Below are 22574 nucleotides of genomic sequence, written 5' to 3'. Positions count from 1 at the left end.
AAATAGGAGAGAGCACATTTCTTTGGAGACATGAAGAAAATTTCTGAATGTATGCTTTGAGTCTTTCACTCACACACATTGTTGGTCTGGCCACATTAGGTAGGCATTTAAGTTTACAGTCTCCTGTAAAGAGGGAGAGGTTAGAAGGAACTCTGAGGTTTCTGGTGCTTGTTCTTTCAACCCTGTCTTCAGGCTGTGAAATTTTGTTTTGCTTTTATCTTTGTTTACTTATTTTCTCTTTTCACTGGGATTCACTTCCATTTACTGCTAGTTAAAGCAAATAAAGGTAATCAGATACAGTAGGAGAAAAGAGAGATGTAAGCTAGACTGATTTGGGGTATTTTTTAAATTGCTTTTTATATCATTATTGATGTAAATTCTTGGGTTGTATTTTTCTTATAGACTTATAGTATCATTCTCTATGTTTCAGACGTTATGAAGAGGACATGTACTGGAGAAGAATGGAGGAAGAACAACATCATTGGGATGATCGCCGCCGAATGCCTGACGGAGGCTATCCTCATGGTCCCCCAGGCCCACTAGGCCTTCTGGGAGTCCGACCAGGCATGCCTCCTCAGCCACAGGGGCCGGCAGTGAGTGTCCACTTTGTTTACATAGGGAGTGAAAGTGTAAGACTGGCTCAGCATTGAAAGATAACAGTTTGGGGAGCTAATTTTTTTTTTTTTTTAATATAAATTTATTTATTTTTGGCTGCTTTGGGTCTTCGTTGCTGCTCGCAGGCTTTCTCTAGTTGTGTCGAGCAGGGACTACTCTTTGTTGCGGTGCACGGGCTTCTCATTGTCATGGCTTCTCTTGTGGTGCGCGGGCTCTAGGCGCGCAGCCTTCAGTAGTTGCAGCATGCGGGCTCTAGAGCGCAGGCTCAGTAGTTGTGGCGCACGGGCTTAGTTGCTCCATGGCATGTGGGCTCTTCCCGGACCAGGGCTCGAACCCCCGTCCCCTGCATTGGCAGGTGGATTCTTAACCACTGCGCCACCAGGGAAGCCCCGGGGAGCTAATTTTTAGATTTAATAATATCCAAATCTCAATATAAGTTTTCCATCTGATTTAGAATTTTCCCTCCTTTTATTACAGGTTCTCAACTCGTGTCCTTATATATGAGGACTTCGTAGAATTTCCATGCATCTTTCTTACTTTCAGTATAAGCTAAGGGAGCAGAGCTTCTTTTGCCAACTCTTCTTTCACATGAGAGATTTTCTTGCCCTTGTTCTTTAGATTGTCAAGAACAACTAATTTTGAAAGCAGTTGCTTTGCTTTCAGAATTATTCTTATCTTCCCATTACCAGTGGTTTAGAGTCTTTTTGCTTTTTCAAATCATGAAAAAAAAACCTACCACTACTTCTAAATTAAGTGCAGGATAAGGGGTAAGTAAATGGTCCAAGATGAGCACACAGTGGATGTATTAGGAGAACTGTAGGCAAGAGCTGCATCTTGAGAGTTTGTGTTCTGTGGAAGCTAGATAAAAGAAGACATACCTGGGTTATGAGGAATATTTCATGTAAGTTCAGACTACAGAAAACAAGATGTTTTTATTCTTTGTTCTGTTTTCTAGAGGGCACTTAGAAGGAAACAGCAACAAATTCCTGCTCTTTAAACTATTCTTTCTCATTTGTCTTTCCATAAAATATGTATTTGTGAAACTTGTTTTATTAAAAGCAAAACATTTCAGAGTCACTGGTTGTTAAAGTTGAGTAGAAAGTATTTTTCTAACCTTAGATGGTGTGTATTATAATTTTACTTGTTTTGAGGCAAAGCGTGTGTACATACGTAGTTACATACTCATTCTTGATAGTGTAACTTTCCATAGTTTGCATGTTTGTTTTTACTGAAATGGAAAAAAGGGAGAAGATAGCTTTAAATGGACATTTTGCATAATTGACTTTCTTATTGAAAAGATGTGAAAACATATGTATAGTTGAAAAATAATAATTTACTTTTGCTTGGGAAGCATCTTTTTTTAATGAAGTTATCTTTTTTGTCTTCTCCAGCCCTTACGTCGTCCTGACTCATCTGATGATCGTTATGTAATGACAAAACATGCAACCATTTATCCAACTGAAGAGGAATTACAGGCAGTTCAGAAAATTGTTTCTATCACTGAACGTGCTTTAAAACTTGTTTCAGACAGCTTGTCTGAACATGAGAAGAGCAAGAGCAAAGAGGGAGATGATAAGAAAGAGGGAGGTAAAGACAGGTGTGTTTTCAGAGTTTTTTACTTTTGTTTACTTTTGGTTTCCCTTATGTGGGCTTCTTATACTTGAAATAAAAGTTACAAAGACTGAAAATTCTCTGTTGTCAGTCTACATGTGTTATGCTTGTGTTAGATATTTAATGTATTCAGCTGTTTTTTGCTGAAATGAAAAATAACAATTTCATACAGTCTCCAACCTTGTAATTTTACTCATTTTATTTAAATTTATATAAAACCTATTTCAAGTCTGTTTTCAAAGCAGCCTTTATAGTTTTCAATTGCATTTAGCTGCTATTCAGTTTTTATTTATTTGTTGCATATGTTTACTCTTTGTTTTAGCGCTTCTTTTTCCTTAGCACATTGACCCATAAGTGTGAATAAGCTCAACCTTTAGCAACATCTTTCATACCAAGTTTGCATTATGATCTATAACTTTTCATTTTCCCCTTACCATTTGGAAATACCTTTGTATATATTGAACATGACTTTTATTCTAATTTGTAAAGTGAGACACAGAAAAGTGTTAACGGCCTTTGCTTTGCAGTTGTCCGTGTGAGAACTTAGCTCTTGATTTATTAATTTATCCATATTTCTTATCTAAGTGAAGGATACTTCTAAAAATATTGAATGTTTTTATACTGTAGTTGATTGAGAATTTTAATGGTGTAAAAGTTACTTCATTTACTATTGTGTGTTGAGAGATTATCGTGGTTCTGGTTGAGAAGGGATGTGATAATATAACTTGATTTCACTGCAGAGCTTTAAAAGGAGTTTTGCGAGTGGGAGTATTGGCAAAAGGATTACTTCTCCGAGGAGATAGAAATGTCAACCTTGTTTTGCTGTGCTCAGAGAAACCTTCAAAGACATTATTAAGCCGTATTGCAGAAAACCTACCCAAGCAGCTTGCTGTAAGTATTATGGAAATGTTCATTTTTACCCCTTGTCTGGTTCAAAAGTTTTTGGCAGGACTAACTGTGCTTCAGCTTAATCTTAAGCCAGCCTTTAAAGTTTTGGCTTGACTTTCCAAATTGAATTTTTTGCTTGATTGTACAAATTGGTAGAACTGTTTTCTTCTTTGTCTTTTTAGGTTTTATAGTGCTCCTCTGGCATGAAGCCATCTTGCTAATTTATTTTAAAATATAAAGTTGCAGCACATGTCCTCTTCCTGTTCTTTCTTCCAAGAGTTGAATCATTAAGAGATAAGACTTTAGGGAAAAAATGGGGTTTTTTTGTTTTGTTTTGTTTTTTAAACAAAGCCCATGTATGTATAGCAAGCTTGAATTTTTAGAATTCATGAACTTCTTGCCTATTTAGTTGAATACATGTTTTTAATAAAGTATAGTAACTAAAATAGAGACTCTTTCTGATTTGAATTTCCCCAGTTTTATTATGATTACTTTCCGTTTTCTACACGTTATAATCATAGGTATTACCTCTCACTGTCTCTCTTCAGCAAATTGTGGCAATGCACAATTAATAGAATATCCCCTTTTGGTCCTACAAAAACAAAACTTTTTTAAGTTTGAATTTTTAAAATTTTTATATAGTATCTTGTCAGAATCGCAGACTGGGCTTTAAAATAAAGATTTCTTGAATGATTTAATGTATAAAACTTATTTAGGTATTTGAAATCCAAGAATTGACATTTCATTGGTAATATGTATTCCACAGTAATGTCAGAATAAATAGTACCAGACCACAGCAGAGCAACCGATACCAAAAGGGATAGTGAAGCATGCTATTAAACTTGAGCTTTGACGATTGTGGCACTTACTGTTGTTTGCTTTATATTACCATTGTTCCAGATGTGAAGTTTCTTATTGTGGATTAGTCTTTTTAAGTATTAGGAGCCAGGAGAATTGTCATTGTGTGTCTACTTGTTACCCTCTGTTGAGGCTGCTAGAGCAGTGAAGGGGAGGAGACTCAGAAGAGGTTTGAGGACTTTGAAAAAATTATATAATTTGCGAGAAACATCTTGATCCTAAATTGTGGTGTTTAGTAAATCTACAAAGTAGGGGGGCTTCCCTGGTGGCACGGTGGTTAAGAATCCGCCTGCCAGTACAGGGGACATGGGTTCGAGCCCTGGTCCGGGAAGATCCCACATGCTGCAGAGCAACTAAGCCCGTGCGCCACAACTACTGAGCCTGCGCTCTAGAGTCCGCGAGCCACGACTACTGAGCCCGCATGTTGCAACTACTGAAGCCCACGTGCCTGGAGCCTGTGCTCTGCAGCAAGAGAAGCCACAGCAGTGTGAAGCCTACACACCACAAGGAAGAATAGTCCCCACTCGCCGCAACTAGAGAAAGCCCGCACGCAGCAATGAAGACCCAACACAGCCAAAAAAAACTACAAAGCAGAAAATACTATATCCTAACTAAATAATTAACAGTTACACTAAAAGCAGCATACTCTTTCCAAATCATTCTATGTACTTATTGTACAAGTGGATAAGCAAGAGAAATAGAATTTATTATCGTCATCATCATTCTCATAGTTAACGTTTATATAATTCTTACTATGTACCAGGCACTGTTTTAAGTGATTTACATAGTTAATTCATTTATTCTTCCAACAATCCTATAGGTTAGATAAAATTACTGTCCCCATTTTATAAAAACAGGTAAAGGGGAGTTAAATAATTTGCCCATCTTCTTATCATTAGTAAAGTAGCAGAGCTAGGATTTGAACCTAGATACTATGCTGTAAACACTCCATGTAATTTCTGTTGAGTCTTCATTTGTTCATATATACTGAGACTTATTTCATGTGTACTGAATTGCAGTGAATCCTGGTTTTTCTTCTGTTGATCAGGACTTTCTGCTCCCTGACAAGGTACACTGGGAATGTTTGAATTATGGCTCCCGTTAGTTTCAGATACCTATTTTAGTCTCATTCATACTCTGCAAGTACTTAACTACCCAAGATGCTATTAGGAAGGTACGGTAATAAATAGGGCAGTGTTTCTTTTATCCAAGAACTCATCATCTAAGAGAGACATACACACATACAAATAACTCATATGATACAAGTAATGGTAAATATTAGTTCAACAAAATTCTACAAGGAAAGAGGAGCGAGAGATTTATAATATTTGCACGTATTGCAAGGCTTCTTGGGGGGAGTAGTGTATGATCTAGTCCTTATAAAATGGTTAAGGCAGTGAGAAAATGAAAGAGCCATAGTGCAACTGCTTTGTTTGATAATGTTAAAAGGTCCATCTAATTTCCTGTACTCTTCATTACATAGGTTATAAGTCCTGAGAAGTATGACATAAAATGTGCAGTTCCTGAAGCGGCAATAATTTTGAACTCATGTGTGGAACCCAAAATGCAAGTCACTATCACCCTGACGTCTCCAATTATTCGAGAAGAGAACATGAGGGAAGGAGGTTGGAAAGCCATTAAACATTCTACTTTTTATTAACTTTTTTTTTCCCCATTTACCTACTCTTTAAGATGGCATTAAGCCCTAGAAGGCAACATGCTGGCATTACATATGAATTTGATAGATTTGACTTATATAGCAACCAGTTTTGCTTAAGATCATTTCCCAGATCTTTTATTAGTGTCTTTTTAGCAATGTACTTTTATATAAAACACTCATGGTATTATTGATTTTCTTGATTTTTTTTTTCTTTTCTTGCTAACCTCAGATTTCTGGAAAAAAAAAAAAAAACTTCAAAATTATTCTTACCAGCATAGTTGACCCATGAACAAATTAAAGAAATGTTGCTAGTGAGGGGCCACAAATTTAAGTTCTGTTAAGTTCTTGTTCTTGTCCTACAAAAAGACAAGAGAGTTCCATAAATAAAATTGGTTAAATATTCATAACACAGTTTAAGAGACATTGTTATATATGTAATCATGGATTTGGCTTGTCCTGAGGTAAATATTTCTGGTTCTCTGAGGTTGCTCTTCGGTTTGAAGCGTTTTCATAAATGCAGAGCATCCTAATGCACGTAGATTTGGGCATCTGACCCCACTATTATACTAGAGATATTGAAAACTAAACGGTGTTGGCATAGTGAGTTATAGCACAATTCAGGGTTTTTAAACTTACTTTACAATTGTAGAATATGAAATCCTGCTGGTGCCAGCAATGTTGCTTTAGGGACTATTCTGTAACATTTTCAAAGCTTCAAAAGCTTTTTTAAGCCAAAAAGCATGGTCAGTGTCTGCCGTATGTTGGTTCTGTTGTTTTATGGGTCAGATAAAATTTACTTTGTTTCCTTTCATGTTGTTTTTGTACATCTTAATTTGTTGATATGGAGTTATAGTCTACACTAATATTTCTTTGTGATACAAATAGAGGAGAAAAGAATACTTAAAATTAATTTGTCTAATAGCATAAGTAGGCTCTCAATTACTGTCCCTTTAAATTTGTTTTCTTACAGCAAAGCAGTTTTTTTTAAGGCACTGGGCTTTCCACAACCCAGGAAAAGACCATTTTTACTAAAAAATGCGATCATTGGGAGACATGTCTAACTTTGCATACATTATATATATACCATATATCAGGACTTGTATGTTGTGTAAGCTTTGCATCTTAAAAATAAATGGGGTTTGTGTAGAGGATCTTTTATATGAGCATGAGTTCCCACTAAAGGTCTGGCCGTGAATATTGCTGGAAAAACAGTTCCTGAGTCAATCTGGTCAATTCATATGCAGCATATGACTCTTAGGATTTGAAAAAGAAATTTTCGAGATTATGTTATAAATAATAGTTGCTGTATTTCATATGAAATTATACTCATATAACCATTTAACTTTATTTCAGAGCACATCTTGTCCAGTTATATTTAGGCTTACTTAAATTTGTGCAGTATCAAGTAATTTTATTTTGTTGCAAAAGTCTAAAGTTAATAGTATCATATTTGTAGTAGTCTTTAATAACCTATCCCTTCTAAAGGAAACAAAATTATATTTTTGTCTGACCCAGACTTGAGTTATTGTTCTGAATTTCATAAATATTATGGTGAGAGAAATGGTCAGTCCAAAATTGAAAGATTTTACTTCAAGACACTGAGCTGAAAAGTTGGATGTGCAAAAAGTGTAGAAACATTGATAGTGTTCTTTGCTGCAGATAACTGCAGTAAATCATGTCTTTAGCTTCATTATGAAGATTGCTGCAGAATAACGGTATGTATTCTCTCTCACTGCAGCTCTGAATGCTCTGTGTCTTAAAATCATTTAAAGCCTATAGCTTGCTTTGGGGAGTTAGTACAGGGGTAAGGAAGGCTTTGCCGGAAGAGCACTTGGTAAATCATGAGACTGGCGACTTGCGCATAGTTGTGGTAGCCTCTTAATGCGTATTGGTCCTGTTTGATACAAAAAATTATTTAAAGGAGATTATTAAATTGCCCAAATAACTGTTAAACACATTACAGATCTATTTTATGTTACTGTGTTTGACAGTTAAACATTAAGTAAACGTTTAATTGACTCGAAGCTTGAAATGTTCAAAATGCTCTAACCCTTGCTACAGCGTCTCTTCTGTAGCAAGTCAAGTACTGTGTGTTTTTTTTCCCACCTTTAGCTTATCAGGCCCGGTCCAAAGCCTTCTAGCAGAGGGAATTGATTCCTGTCAGGGGTTGCTGCCAAGACATCGGAAGGATTTTTGACCAAGGTTTTCAAAAGCTCAGTGTCACACCTGCCATTTGATTAAGGAGGGATTTTGGATGCAGAGTCTGGCATTTATTGTCCTTTGTGTGGCTGTTCTGTTTGTTTTGTCTTTGTCTCTTCTAGATTTGAGCAGTGTTCACACTAGTTTTTAAATTGTTGGGTGGATTACATATTTTACATAACCATGTTAATTTATTTAATATATTCCCATTAACTTTTAATCATAAAATAGTGTGGACACAGCATGTCTTCTAACTGGTGATTAACCCCTTAAAATTTATGAAATACATTTTTGTAGGGTAAGAATTTGCTTTCTTTTAAATAAATTAACTGATATTTGTTTTGTTAACTGGGTATTAGGAAGCAAGTATGATTTTAGTACAGTATATCTAAGGGGTTAATCCACTTGAAATATAGAATGGGTGCAAAAATCCACACTCTAAATTTGACAGAAATTTCCTACTTATAGATCTTAAGTTGTTTTTAAATTGCAATAGGTGTCTTGGCATCTTTGAAATTGTATCATATTAATTTAAATTTCCAAAGTTATGAATGCTTGTGTGCAAAAGGAAAACTTTTCTTCCGTATTGGAGGAAATTAAAACATGAATTAACATTAAAAATTGAGAAACTTAGAAAGAGATTGTACATTATCACCTATTTGCATTTTAGCTTTAGCAGATAATGTAAATAAATAAGGGACATGGAAAGGGTTCTTCAGCATGTTCTGTAACCTTGCTTTGGGGAGTGGTTTTTTGTTGTTGTTGTTTCTTGCTTTTTTTTTACTTCTTTAATTAGCTGTGCTTTCCTGTGTTCCTTTTCCTTCTCTCAGAATAGCGCATTTCTTATGTTCATTATATTTCTGGATTCAGTAGTTGGTTTTTCAGGTTTTGAGATTGTTTATTAGTTTTTAAAAATTACTAATATTTCTGACTTGATACTTTTCTTTTTAGTACCCAGATTCCTCTTTCAGTGTTCATTTTCAGAATGCCACACAGTGTTCTTTGATTATCTGTAAAATTCCCTTCTAATATGTATTCTGAAAATCTGTGCCGTCTGATTATGTAAGGAGTAGGAACTAAGAATAAAAAGCCGAGACGAGGGATGGAATTCTTTATTACTTTTTAAATATGCTTTTTAATATGTCATCTACTCAAAATAAGGACAGATATCTTTTAAGATTTCTGAATGCTCATATAAAAATAGACAATCAAATAATTTGCCCAGCGTTGCAATAGTACTCTTAAAGTAAAATCATCTTCATGTTTCCTTTTACCATATATTTCATCTTTTGTTCCACATATTCATTTGGTGCCCTCGATGATTTATAAAATTAAATCCTAAATGTCCCATAATTTTGGTGCTTTTTATCTAGAAGACTGTTTTCAATAGATTACTTGCCTGGTATGTAATTTTCCTATATGTAGAAAATATTTTAAAATCACCAAGAGTTGTGAATTAGATTGACTTATGAATAGTTGGATTAGCAAATTTGATTAGCAACTTTTATACACAGTTTACAGATGTGTTTAGATGAACGTAAAGCTGGCCTTTTATGAATGAAAAGTTAACTTCTTGTCCTGATTTAGGTTCAGATTTTCTTCTCAAGTTTTATATAGCTCATTTATGTTTTAATACAATAATCTGATTAAAATCAGTTATTATAACTGACTTTGCAACTTAAAAGATTCTACAGATATATCATCAAACCATTCTGCTTACTGCATCTGTTCTATTTCTATACTTACTCAATTTAACCATGCTAGTTCCTATTGCCCTTTTCTACTTTACTCATTGTTTCTCTCCAGTTATTCTTTGAAATACTTCATGGGAACTTTGAATTTTAAAGGGCATTTCATATTCCCTTAATTCTTAAAGCTAAAATTCTCTTGTGGAAGAGAAGTCATTGAACTCTTAGAAATGCCTATTTTTGGCTCTTTATTTTTTTCTATGATTATTACTGCATTGATCATCCCATATTTATCATTAGTTCTTTGACATATTAGCCCCAGAATAACCTATGACCATTTAAAATACTGAACAAACTCAGTAGTTTATTGTACATTCTCATTAAGGTGGATTTTTGTGTTCCCTTTTGTCTTGTCGTCTTTGTGCTGGTGCGCTGTGTCCAGTAATCCTTCCTTTTGATTTTGTTTTGGTGGGTAGGGTTTATATTTGCAGAAATTATTTATTATATTTCTAAAATAAAGAGTTTTAATTCTCATCTTGATCTTCATATTAGATTATGTGAATTTGTTGAAAATAACTCCCTGGGTACTTTAAAGTGTTGACAAACTCTCAAATGGCTCATGTGACACTGATGCTACTTTAAGGAAGTGTCTTGCTCACCTGGTCAAACACCCATTCCTCACTGCATTTTGCCAATTCAATCCATTTTAGATGTAACCTCGGGTATGGTGAAAGACCCACCGGACGTCTTGGACAGGCAAAAATGCCTTGACGCTCTGGCTGCTCTACGCCACGCTAAGTGGTTCCAGGTTCGGAACATCATTTTACTTTTTTCTTGTAGCCTTATGAGAGAGTAGTTCAGTACAACATGTTTAACTGTGTTTAAACATTTCAAAAGATTGCCCAAGCAATACTATTTTAAATTAAATATGAGAAAATGTTAACATAGAAAGCTGGGTATGAAGATCTGCATATTGCAGTTACTATTAATTTGACAATAAACTCAGGTTTTGGGGGTGTTTTGTGGTTTGGGTTTTTTAATTTTTATTTTTAGTGGCTATATTTAAAGTTGACTTGTTTAGGGACATCACATGTTTGTGTACATATATTATATTCCATAAGGCTGCAGATTAACTTTGCTTTAAATAATGGAATATGTGTTTAAAGCTTTGTGTATAGTTTTAAGATTTTTTCCCCCCCCTCTTTCTCTAAGTTAATAAGTGTAGGGAATGAAAGGTGAGGAAGCAGCTGTTTGGTTTAGTGACTTTGCAGTTATGCAAAGGCACAGAAAGGAAACCAAACAGATTTCCTTAATCTTTCAGTCCCTAGACAAACTTTTTAGCTCTTTACTTTTTCTTTTATTTCTAATGTAGGCAGATTTTTTTTTGAAGTTTACTGTTTTAAATGAACACAGGTCAAGGTTCACAGGGGATCAAGAACAATTATTCTTGTATAATCTGTTTACTTTGACCTAAAATATCAGCTTTTAAATACTAACCCTGGCATAAAATATTGCTGTAAATGGCAGCTCATTGAATCCAATTTTAAGCGTGGTTATTTTTGTTTTATTTTTATCTGAGCTTCCATTGAACAGTGGTATTTTAACTTTTTTTTCGTCAAGGGATACTTTCAGTATTTCTAAGATTAATTCAGTTGGTTTTTGTGTTGCTCTCAAGGCTAGAGCTAATGGTCTGCAGTCCTGTGTGATTATCATACGTATTCTCCGGGACCTCTGTCAGCGAGTTCCAACTTGGTCCGATTTTCCAAGCTGGGTGAGTAATACGTAACTGTATGGTGTGAAAAGTAAACATATAGGAAATATTTCTGCAGTTTTTTAATAGACTCATCTTACGTCTAATTATCAACTTTCTTTTCATTTCCTAAATGTAGTTTTTTTCTTCTTCTAGTGAGAAATCCTGGGGTCTTAATTTTCTGAGAATTCCACTTGATTTTCTTTCTGTATTTTCCTCTCTTTTTTTTTTTTTTAACTCTTCTCACAGTGTTTATTACTTTCTTTAAAATAGGACCGATTACTAGTCATACATACATAAAGGTATAAAGAAAACTAAAAATGAGCTATTAATCTACCTATGCAAGGTTTTGTTGACATTTTAACAAAATAATGTATAAGGAATTTTTAAGATTTAGAAATATACATTATTCAAAAATGCATAAAATTAGGAAATTCAAATAATGCAGAAAGGCATGAAGCAGAAATGAGAGCCTTCTCATCATTTAAAGGCAAGCTATCTTGACACAGTTTGTTGTGATTTTTTTCCTAGGGGAAAAAAATGCATGCATATATATCGTGTATGTTCCTTTTAAAAAAAAAATATTTATTTATTTGGTTGTGCTGGGTCTTAGTTGTGGCAAGCGGGCTCCTTAGTTGGGGCTTGCCGGCTCCTTAGTTGCAGCACGCCAGCTCCTTAGTTGCGTCACGTGGACTCCTTAGTTGTGGCATGTGAACTCTTAGTTGCAGCATGCATGTGGGATCTAGTTCCCTGACCAGGGATCAAACCCAGGCCCCCTGCGTTGGGAGCACAGAGTCTTAACCACTGCGCCACAAGGAGGTCCCATGTATGTTCCTATTTTTATTTATGTACACATATCCCTTTGATATTGAACTGTTTGGGTTCCTACAAGAATTCAGATAGAGAGGGATTCGTTCAGAAATATAACTGAAACTACTGATTCCAGAGTTGGGTTAGGGAGAGTTGAATAGCCAGGGTTATCTTAATTCTTTTTTTTAACACAGGAGTGGGTCATGCTGTTTACATTGTTTGCATCTTTCAGCTCTTTGAGAGCTGTATTGACTACATGGTGTTGCCTTTGTATGGACATGCAGTATTTTATTCAGCTCGTATCCATTTGATGGACAGTTGCATTGTTTGCATTCTTTTGCTATTAAATTTTCATTGTATTGTTGTCAGGCTTTTATGAGTATTATATATGTGTGATAAATGGCTAGGGTCAATTGCTATAGAATTCCAAGGTCAAAGGACATGTGTTGATTGTTACCAGAAAGGTGGATCATTTAAAACTTCCAAAAATTGTTGAACTGATCATTTCCTTCACACCCTCGCTAACTTCGGGATATCATCACACTCCTTTAACACGATAGGTAAAAAAAAATGGTGTCTCATTTTTTATTTAGATTTCTTTACGTGATTATTGGCATTTGTAATTATTTTTCTCTTAACTGCCAGTTCCTTTATTATTCATCATTTTCGCAATTTATAACTCTTTCTATAAGAAATTAACTCTTATCTGTATTAAAAAATAATTTTTTCCAGTTTTTCATCTGCTTTTCAACTTAATTTTTGCTGTTTTATAGAAGCTTTAAAATCTTTGCAAATTCTAATCCATTAATGTTTTATGACTTAATGGTTTTATTTCTACTTACAAAATTCTTTCATATTTTAGGTTATAAATTATTCACACATGCTTTCTTCTAGAGCTTTTTTTTTCCTCCCATCAAATTATATTTTCTACAGATGCTTGCTTGCTTGCCTGTTTATTTAGTTCTTTAGTCATAATGCATAGCAAACCTCCTGGAAGGATGTATTTCATATTACAACAGTGGTTGTCTCTCAGTAGTGAGTAGTGGGATTAGGTAGAGGTCTGTAATGTTTGGATTTTACTAGGATGAAATATATATTTTATTACTTGTATAATTAAAAATTGATTTAAAAATCATACATGGATTAAAGGTGGATCCAGCTATATGTTTTTCCAGACCAATTACCAATTATTCCAGTACCACTTAACATTTTATTTAATAAAATTTATTTATTCAACCCCCATTTTGAAATATCACCATTATCATAAACCAGTGGTTCTCAGCCACCATCAGTTTTGCCCTCTAGGGGACATTTGGCAATGTTTGGGGATAACTTTGGTTGTCAAAACTGGTTATCAGTAGCGCTGAGGAAGAGAAACCCTGTCACAAACCAAAGTTCCTTTTTTGCAGGCCTACTTCTGCAGCCCTCTTTCATTGCTCAGTCTTTTCTAGTACCAAACTCTTTTAATTTTTAAAGCTTCATAGTGTGTTTTAAAATTCTGATTGTCCTCTTCCTCTTCATCAGAAGTCTTCCCTCTTCATTCTCTGCTATTCATTATAAACACCATCTTACACAGAAGATTTTTTTGGGGGGAGGTGCTTTTCTATGCTTCTTTTTCTGAAAGAACTTGACTACCATTTTGTTCAGTTTCTCAGAAGTTCTCTTGATGATTTTTAAGTAGCACTGTAGATAATTGGTGGAATGTCATCACTTTTATAATACTGACTCTTCTTTATGGGATATCCTACTTATTGGAATGAATGTTACACACTTAGATTTGAATGGGTTCTGAGCATAGTTGTTTGTACCTAGGTATTTATGTTTTAGAGTCTTTAAAAATACCATTTTCTGGTTATTGTTTATATATGTTAAATATATTAATTTTGTAACCCACCACCTGACTGCATTCCTTTATTTGTAGTAATTTTTTTCATGTGATTCTCTTGGCTTAGAATCATATCCACCAACCTCTTTTCTAATTTAGTTGGTTGATACGCCTAGAATAATTATGGAATAAAAGAAATAATACTTTACATGCATGTTATGTTCTTATTGCTTTGAAAATGTTTCTAGTATGTAAAGTCTGTTAAGCATGGTGGTATAGCCTTTTATTTGAGATATTTCTTTGTAATGTTAGAAATGTCAACCCTCTCTTAGTTTACTAAGTAATTTTGAATGAGGAATGTAAATTGAACTTTATCAGACAATTTTTCAAGGTTTCTTGACATGAATGTATAGTTTTTCTCCTTCATCCTGTTAATATTGTATATTTAGAAATATATGTCCTGATATTGAGCTACCTTTGCATTCCAGAGATGATTCTCTTATATTTGAGAATAATCTTAATGAACTGTTAAGTTCTGTTTGCTGATAGTCTATTTAGGAATTTTGCAGTGACATAAAGGAAATTTTTGTGGTTTTATTTTTGTCTTCTTTGATAGATTTAGGATCAATAATACACTAACTCTATAAGAATAATTTAGAAGCTTTCGTTCTTCCTCTAAACTCTGAAACAGTTTTTAGTAGCATCAAAACTATATGTTTTTTGGGACTTCCCTGGTGATCCAGTGGTAAAGAATCCGCCTTACAATGCAGGGGATGCCGGTTCAATCCCTGGTCAGGGAACTAAGATCCCACATGCCGCAGGACAACTAAGCCCATGAGCCACAACTACTGAGCTTGCACGCCTCAACTAGAAAGCCCACGTGCCTCAACTAAGACCCAACACAGCCAATAAATAAATAAATAAATAAATAAATATATATAAACTATTAAAAAAAACTATGTTTTTTGATAATTTATAAAATTCATGTGACACCATCAGTCACTTATAAAAGGGGTGGTGCTTTCTTGTTTTATTGTGATTAATTGGTTTGTTTAGTTTTTCTTTCTCTTGGGGTTATTTTTGGCAACTTATCTTTTCCTAGAAAAATTGACCAATTCAGCCAGATACTCAGATTTTTAGAGTTTTGCTCTCTTAGAGTTTTAAAAATACCTGTAGCATCTTTTTTATTACTTTTAATTCTTTGATTGATTGGACTAGCCAGTAATAGCAGTTGCTGTATAGGAGCAAAATAACAAATGGGTGTTCAGTATTTATTTGTGATGAGAATTCACTGAATTCTTAATTGATTTTAAATATAAAAATTTATGAGCATTATATAACTTTAAATTTTTTTAATGTTTAAAGATATAAGCATTATGCATTATCATTTTACTTCCTGATTCCTTCAACTTCAGTCCCTTCAACCCAGGTGCCCTTGAGGCTATTTCTGTTGTAGTAAGTCTAAGCTTCAGTACTTTTGAGACTGAACTCTCAGGCCACTCCTGGGCTACTGTTGGAGTTTGGAGGTCCAACACTACAGATGGCCCTTTGCCTACACCTTACTTTTCCTCTTTATCAGAGAGAGCCATAAACTTCAAGGGACCCTCTCTCCTTTGAGGATGCAGAGATCTAAGAACTGAGTAGAAGAGAGGATGCACAGGTGAAAGGAACTGGGGGAAGATAGGCCATGGCAGGGTAATGATGGGAGGGCAAACAAAGCCGCTGGCCGATCTTTGAAATCATGTACATATACCATAAAATACGCAAAGTATTTTGGTAGGTTAAAGCACACCAAAATGTCAGTATTTTGACATTTAAAAATCTCTCCTAGTATTATATCCTTTAGGCAGTAGTTTATCCAATTTAGTATTTTTTTCCTCCCCTCAGAGAGCCAGCTCCTTGGATTTAGCTGCCAGATCTGCCATTTTCCTTCTTAGTAATTCATTAATTTCTTATTTCATCTCTAATTTTCTATTTTCCTTGGGTTTATTTTTGTTCTTTTACAAACTTCATGAGTTGGATACTTGTTTCATTCACTCACTCTTTAATTATAGAGGTTTTAAAGCTGTAATTTAAGGCTGGACATAGGTTTTGGCCATATATACATATATATATACACGTGTGTGTGTGTGTGTGTGTGTGTGTGTGTGTGTGTGTGTGTATATAATATTTTTTCTTTTTTTTTCTATGCAATCCGAAATTCATTTTAATATTGTCTTTAAGCCAAGAGTAGTTTTGAGGGAATTTTTAAATTCTACATGACTGAAGAAGAGTTGCTTTTGTTTTGTAAATAACTTCTAGTTTTTATAGCATATAAAAATAATGCAATAAATATATTCTACTATTTGCAATTTTGGGAATTTCAAGTTTTCTTTGTGGTCTCATATGTACAGTTTTTGTTAAGTGTGGGCACTTAAAAAATGTGCTCTCAGCAAGTTATAGCATTTAATATATACCCCTTAGTTCAACTTCATCAATTCTGTTCATATCTTCTATCTCCTTTCCTTCATATTTTTTGTCTACTTTATCTGTCCATGGACTGACAAAGATAAATTAAAATCTGCTATTTTGTTGTGTTTTCTACAGTTTGTTCTTTATTGTTTCGTTGCAGTAATATTTTGGACATAGACACTTAATACAACTATGTCGTAATTGTGAGTTTGAACCTTTTGCCATTATAAAGGGCATTTAATTAACACTTTCTGCTATTAGTTAATAAGCCTTGTCCATTTATTAATATCAAAACTCTAGCTTTAAAAAAAAGAATTATAACTAACTTACAATATTATATTAGTTTCAAATATACAACATAGTGATTTGATATTTTTATACATTATGAAATGATTACTGAAATAATGACCAGTTATGATTTGTTACCAAAGTTATTACAATATTATTGACCATATTCCCTATATGCACTTACATCCCTCTGACTTACTTATCTTAAAGCTGGAAGTTTGTACCTCTAAATCCCCTTCACTTATTTTGTCTGTACCCCCAGCCTCCTAAACTCTAGCTTTTTATATTAGCATTTGTCTGGTATAATTCTGTTTGTTTCCTTTGTTTTCTTCTGCCCTTTCCCATAATTCTTATCCTTTTCTTGGTCTTTTTTATGTGTGAATGGGTTTCCCTCTATTTATACAATTAGTTGTTGCCCTATTTATAGTTTTTTGTGGTATTTTAATCTGTTTGTTTAACAATTTTAAGCAATGTTTGTTAACCTCTCATCTGTAAAAGCTGAGAATAGTATCACTTCTTTGTACTCCTCACATCCTCTTGGGTTTTTTGTTATATTTTCTTTTTTTCATTTGTTTCATTCATTCCTTTAAGTAACGTATTAAAACCTGTTTCTTGATTTATGTCTTAATATATGCTGATTCCACTTAGACCAAGGAAAGTTTACACTTAATACTTTTTTAAACCTCGAAGGTTTAAAAATAACTACATTTACCTTCTGTAGTCATATTCCCTTTGTTTAATGTTCTGTATCTGAATGGTTTGATGCCAACCATTAGATCTTTTACTGGGACTTCCTCTTTTCATTTCTTGATTGACTGCATTTTATCATCATATAGTTCTTATCAAAAACTGTTTTAAGTTTTTAAAATTTCTTTCATGTTTGAGAATCTTTGCCAGTTACCACTACTTTATTGAGAAATATATTGTTAGGTCACAATTTTTCCTCCTCCATTTATTGGTGTTGCTCCATTGTCTTCCAGCACTGAGTATTACTACATCTAAGTCCAGCCTAATTTTTTTGCCTTTACTTTTTCTACAGGCTGCTGAAAGAATTCTTTATCCTTCAATTTTAGTAACTTAACCAAATTATGTCTTGGAATCTGTTGTTCAGTATCAGCATTTCATTGAAAACTTTGTCCTTTTTGCCCTGCAGATTTGACAAATTATTAATATGATTCTCTATTTTCAGGGATACCAATTATCCTTATATTGCATTGCCTTTGTCCTACATATCTATTATCTTTGTGATTGTTTTAATCTTTGTTCTCTTTCCTCTTTTGTCCCCTATTATTGTCTCTTTGGTAGTAATTTAGTTTCCAACTATGTCCTAATCTTCTTTGCTGTTTATAATTCATTATTAGTTCTATAATAATGTTATTTTGCATTTCAGTTTGCTTAATTAGCTCTGCAGTTTTCCTTTTCATCTCAACTTTGAGCTCTTAATTTTATTGGCTTTTTGTATTTATCAAGTTCTCTATTACTCAGAATGTGAGCAGGTTATATCTTCATTTCCTTAAATTAAGATTCTTCCAGAATAGATTATTTTTTAATAGATATTTTTTAAAGCACTTTTTGGTTCACAGCAAAACTGAGCAGAAAGTACGGAGTTCTCACATACCCTCCTCCACTACACATACATAGCCTCCCCCTCAATATTTGCACCAGAGTGATACATTTGTTGTAACAAGTGATACTACTTGTTACAAGCAGTGATATACTATTATTGCTCAAAGTCCGTAGAGAGTAGATTTTTTTTTTTTTTTTTTTTTTTTTATTGGCTGGGTTAGGTCTTTGTTGCTGCATGCAGGCTTTCTCTAGTTGCGGCAAGCAGGGGATATTCTTTCTCTAGTTACAGTGCACGGGCTTCTCTTGTGGAGCATGGGCTCTAGGCATGAGGGCTTCAGTAGTTGTGGCTTACGGGCTCTAGAGCGCAGGCTCAGTAGTTGTGGCGCACGGGCTTAGTTGCTCCTCGGCACGTGGGATCTTTCTGGACCAGGACTTGCACCCGTGTCCCCTGCATTGGCAGGCGGATTCTTAACCACCGCACCACCAGGGAAGTCCCAAGAATAGATTTTTCATCTCTATTTTTCATGCTATGTTCCTCCCAGATGCACGGATGTTGTGTCTGATTTGTTTCAGTTTTTTCATCTCGTTAGTGCTTAGCATTGTCAGTTCCATTACAAAATCATCCTTTTATGCTGAGACAACCAAACAAGAACTGTATTTGAATGTATCCACACCTTTTAAAATACTTGTCCTTTTTCTTCCCCCATGAGCTCTGCTTTGAGGATTGCTTATGGAAAGGAGTAGGGTTTGGCTGCATGTAAACCTTGGGCTTTTTTTTTGGCTGTGCTACGTGGCTTGCAAGATCTTAGTTCCCCGACCAGGGATTGAACCCAGGCCCCAGCAGTGAACGCACTGAGTCCTAACCACTAGACCACCAGGGAATTCCCAGACATGGGCTTTGTCTCTCCTGTGTCCTGATTGAATGTGCTGTGATAGTCTGTGAGGTGGATTCCATTGGCACACCTTTACACTTCAGATTTCAAACCCAGGATGGCCTCCTAGAGGCTTTGCCTATGCAGAATCTGCTCTGTTTGTTTCCGAAACCTATTCACCATCTCCTTTCAAGAACAATTTCTATTTCCCTGAACCAACAGAGGGTTTTGGGTATGTGAAGCCGCTTTGGGACACTTGTGTTGAGAATTCACAGCCAACTTTGATATTAATTTTCCCCTGCATCTTACTCCTTTGGAAGATCTTACATTATTTCTTTTTTCTTTTATCTACATGTTAGTCAAATGTCTATTTATTATTAGATATAATTAGATGTGGATAATTGGAATTTTTCTACTCTTCCGACCCTGTCTTCCACAAAGAGTCTTCAACTTGGTAAATACCATTACAAACACTTGTCTGTATAAAAGATGTTTTAAGTGATAGAACACTGACATCACAGGGCAAATAACTAACATTCTTTTAGCTTGCAGGAGAATCAGCAAGTTGTACTTGGACTGTATCATCTCACTCACTTTAGCTTAAAAATAATAACTCAGCACTTAGCTACCCCATAACAGAAACCATCTACTTGAGTACATACACATCCCCAAATCACCAAAAGCTGTTAGAAAACCTTTTTTAAGAAGACTTGACAGTTCTGGGACTTCCCTGGTGGTCCAGTGGCTAAGACTCTGTGCTCCCAATGCAGGGGGCCCAGGTTTGATCCCTGCTCAGGAAACTAGATCCCGCATGCTGCAACTAGGAGCCCACATGCTGCAACTTAAAAGATCCTGCATGCCTCAACTAAGACCCAGCATAGCCAAATAAATAAATTTTTTTTTAAAAAAAAGGACTTCCCTGGTGGCTCACTGGTTAAGAATCCGCCTGCCATTGCAGGGTACATGGGTTCGATCCCTGGTCCGGGAAGATCCCACATGCCGCAGAGCAACTAAACCCTTGTGCCACAACTGCTGAAGCCCGTGTGCCTAGAGCCTGTGCTCAGCAACAAGAGGAGCCACCTCAGTGAGAAGCCCACGCACCGCAATGAAGAGTAGCCCCCGCTTGCCGCAACTAGAGAAAGGCCACGTGCAGCAACAAACACCCAATGTGGCCAAAAATAAATACATTTTTTAAAAAAAGGCTTGACAGTTTTTATTAAGAATTGTTGAGTATGAAATAAAGTGCTGTCCATACAACATGTGTATGAGTATGAAATAAAGTGCTGTGCATGTGCAAAAATATAACATCCTACACGTGGACTTAGGAGTGGGAAGTTTGTCATGCATGTATCAATCTTCACCTGTGTTTACTGGAATACAGAAATGGCTTTTATACAGACAAGTGCTTGTAATGGTATTCATAAAATCCTATTTTAATAGCATAAACATTTTTATCTGTAAAATTGGAATAATAGTTGTATCTACCACCAAGAGGTGATTATGATGATTAAAATTGGTTAATGCATGTAAAGGCTTAGAACAGTGCTTAGCATATAATAAGCACTCAGTCAGTAAGTGTTAGTTATATAATGATAAAGAGGCTAACTTTACTACTATTACAATTACTTGACCAAACTTCCTAGGGTTTGATATTTAGATTGTTTCCAGTGTATTGCAGATAAGCAGCTTCACTGAATATTTTTTGTGTTTTCATTAAGTGTAAGAGCCCTATTGTAAATCTTTAGTACTGACATTACTGGGTTCATTAGTATGTGCCTTTGAATTTGCCAACTGTGTGATTTTTTTTTTTAAAGAAGGTTTTACAGGTATACACTACCACCAAATGAAAGTACCTGTGTTACCATAATCTCCCAAAGTATTTTTTTTTCATAGCCCTTTACCTCTATCAGAACTAGAAACTACTATCCAAGGAAACTAGTTAATGTTATCTGTCTGGATCAGTTGTAAAGGATATTTATTGAAATATAGTTGTCTTTAAAAAACAAAACAAAACAGGTTTGAGTCGGTCAGACCTGGGTTTAAATCCTAGCCCCTTAAGCTTCTAGTTGTATGACCTTTTAACCTCTTTAAGGTTTTCTGTTTTTTAATCTTTAAAATTGTGGTATAGTGGCATCTAGTTATGAGAAATTAAATGATTTATTTAAAAGTGCTTAGCATGGTGCCTGCCCCTTACTAAGCATTGTTCTTCTTACTACTATTAAAGATGGGAAAGAAAAATATATACCACATGAATGTTTTTTAAAGCAAATATTACAATCCTAGGTTTCACATCATCTAATAGGTAATATTTAAGAGAGCTTTTTTCTTTAAATAACTTCAGCCACCAAGACGTTTCACATTGCAACCTAAATAATCATTTTCCTAATTTGATTCTGTTCGTCTTTGATGTTGTCTTTTTACTTGTTTCTTTTTTTCCCCCATCTTTTTTGGAGTATAAATGCTTTACAATGTTGTGTTAGTTTCTGCTGTACAATAATGTGAATCAGCTATATGTATAAATATATCCCCATATCCCCTCCCTCTTCAGCCTCCCTCCCACCCTCCCTATCCCATCCCTCTAGGTCATCACAAAGCACCAAGCTGATCTCCCTATTCTATGCAGCAGCTTCCCACTAGTCATCCATTTTACATTTGGTAGTGTATATACGTCAGGGCTACTCTCCCACTTCATCCCAGCTTCCCCTTTCCCACCCTGTGCCCTCAAGTCTGTTCTCTACGTCTGCGTCTTTATTCCTGCCCTGCCGCTAGGTTCATCAGTACTGCTTTTTTAAATTCCATATATATGCATTAGCATGCAGTGTTTGTTTTTCTCTTTCTGGCTTACTTCACTCTATGACAGATTCTAGGTCCATCCACCTCACTACAAGTAACTCAATTTCTTTTCTTTTTATGGATGAGAAATATTCCATTGTATATATGTGCTACATTCTTTATCCAGTCATCTGTTGATGGACATTTAGGTTGTTTCCATGTCCTGGCTATTGTAAATAGAGCTGCAATGAACATTGTGGTGCACGTAGGTTGTTGTTTTTTTTGACATCTTTATTGGAGTATAATTGCTTTACAATGGTGTGTTAGTTTCTGCTTTATAACAAAGTGAATCAGTTATACGTCTATGTATATCCCCATATCTCCTCCCTCTTGCGTCTCCCTCCCACCCTCCCTATCCCACCCCTCTAGGTGGTCACAAAGTACCGAGCTGATCTCCCTATGCTATGCGGCTGCTTCCCACTAGCTAGCTATTTTACATTTGGTAGTATATATAAGTCCATCCCACTCTCTCGGTTCGTCCCATCTTACCCTTCCCCCTCCCCGTGTCCTCAAGTCCGTTCTCTACATCTGCGTCTTTATTCCTGTCCTGCCCCTAGGTTCTTCATAACCATTTTTTTTTAGATTCCATATATATGTGTTAGCATACGGTATTTGTTTTTCTCTTTCTGACTTACTTCACTCTGTATGACAGACTCTAGGT

The 22574-nt window shown here is 35.1% G+C and overlaps 1 protein-coding gene across 4 annotated transcripts in view; it reads left to right on the top strand.

Annotated features, from left to right (window-relative positions):
• ZFR (zinc finger RNA binding protein) overlaps positions 1-22574 on the top strand; it is a 76956-nt gene that overhangs the window by 41405 nt on the left and 12977 nt on the right. For 2 of the 4 annotated variants that reach the window (XM_082382212.1, XM_082382211.1), the window contains 6 exons: positions 431-593; positions 2007-2212; positions 2967-3117; positions 5456-5597; positions 10230-10327; positions 11195-11290. In XM_082382212.1, the coding sequence (XP_082238338.1) occupies positions 431-593; positions 2007-2212; positions 2967-3117; positions 5456-5597; positions 10230-10327; positions 11195-11290 (856 nt within the window). The other 2 variants (XM_082382214.1, XM_082382213.1) reach the window with 2 other exon arrangements.

This window comes from Balaenoptera borealis (assembly GCF_965194805.1).
Source record: "Balaenoptera borealis genome assembly, chromosome: 2".
Taxonomy (NCBI): Eukaryota; Metazoa; Chordata; class Mammalia; order Artiodactyla; family Balaenopteridae; genus Balaenoptera; species Balaenoptera borealis.
The sequence above is the reverse complement of the archived record's forward strand: the minus strand, read 5'-3'. Positions and strand labels throughout refer to the sequence as shown.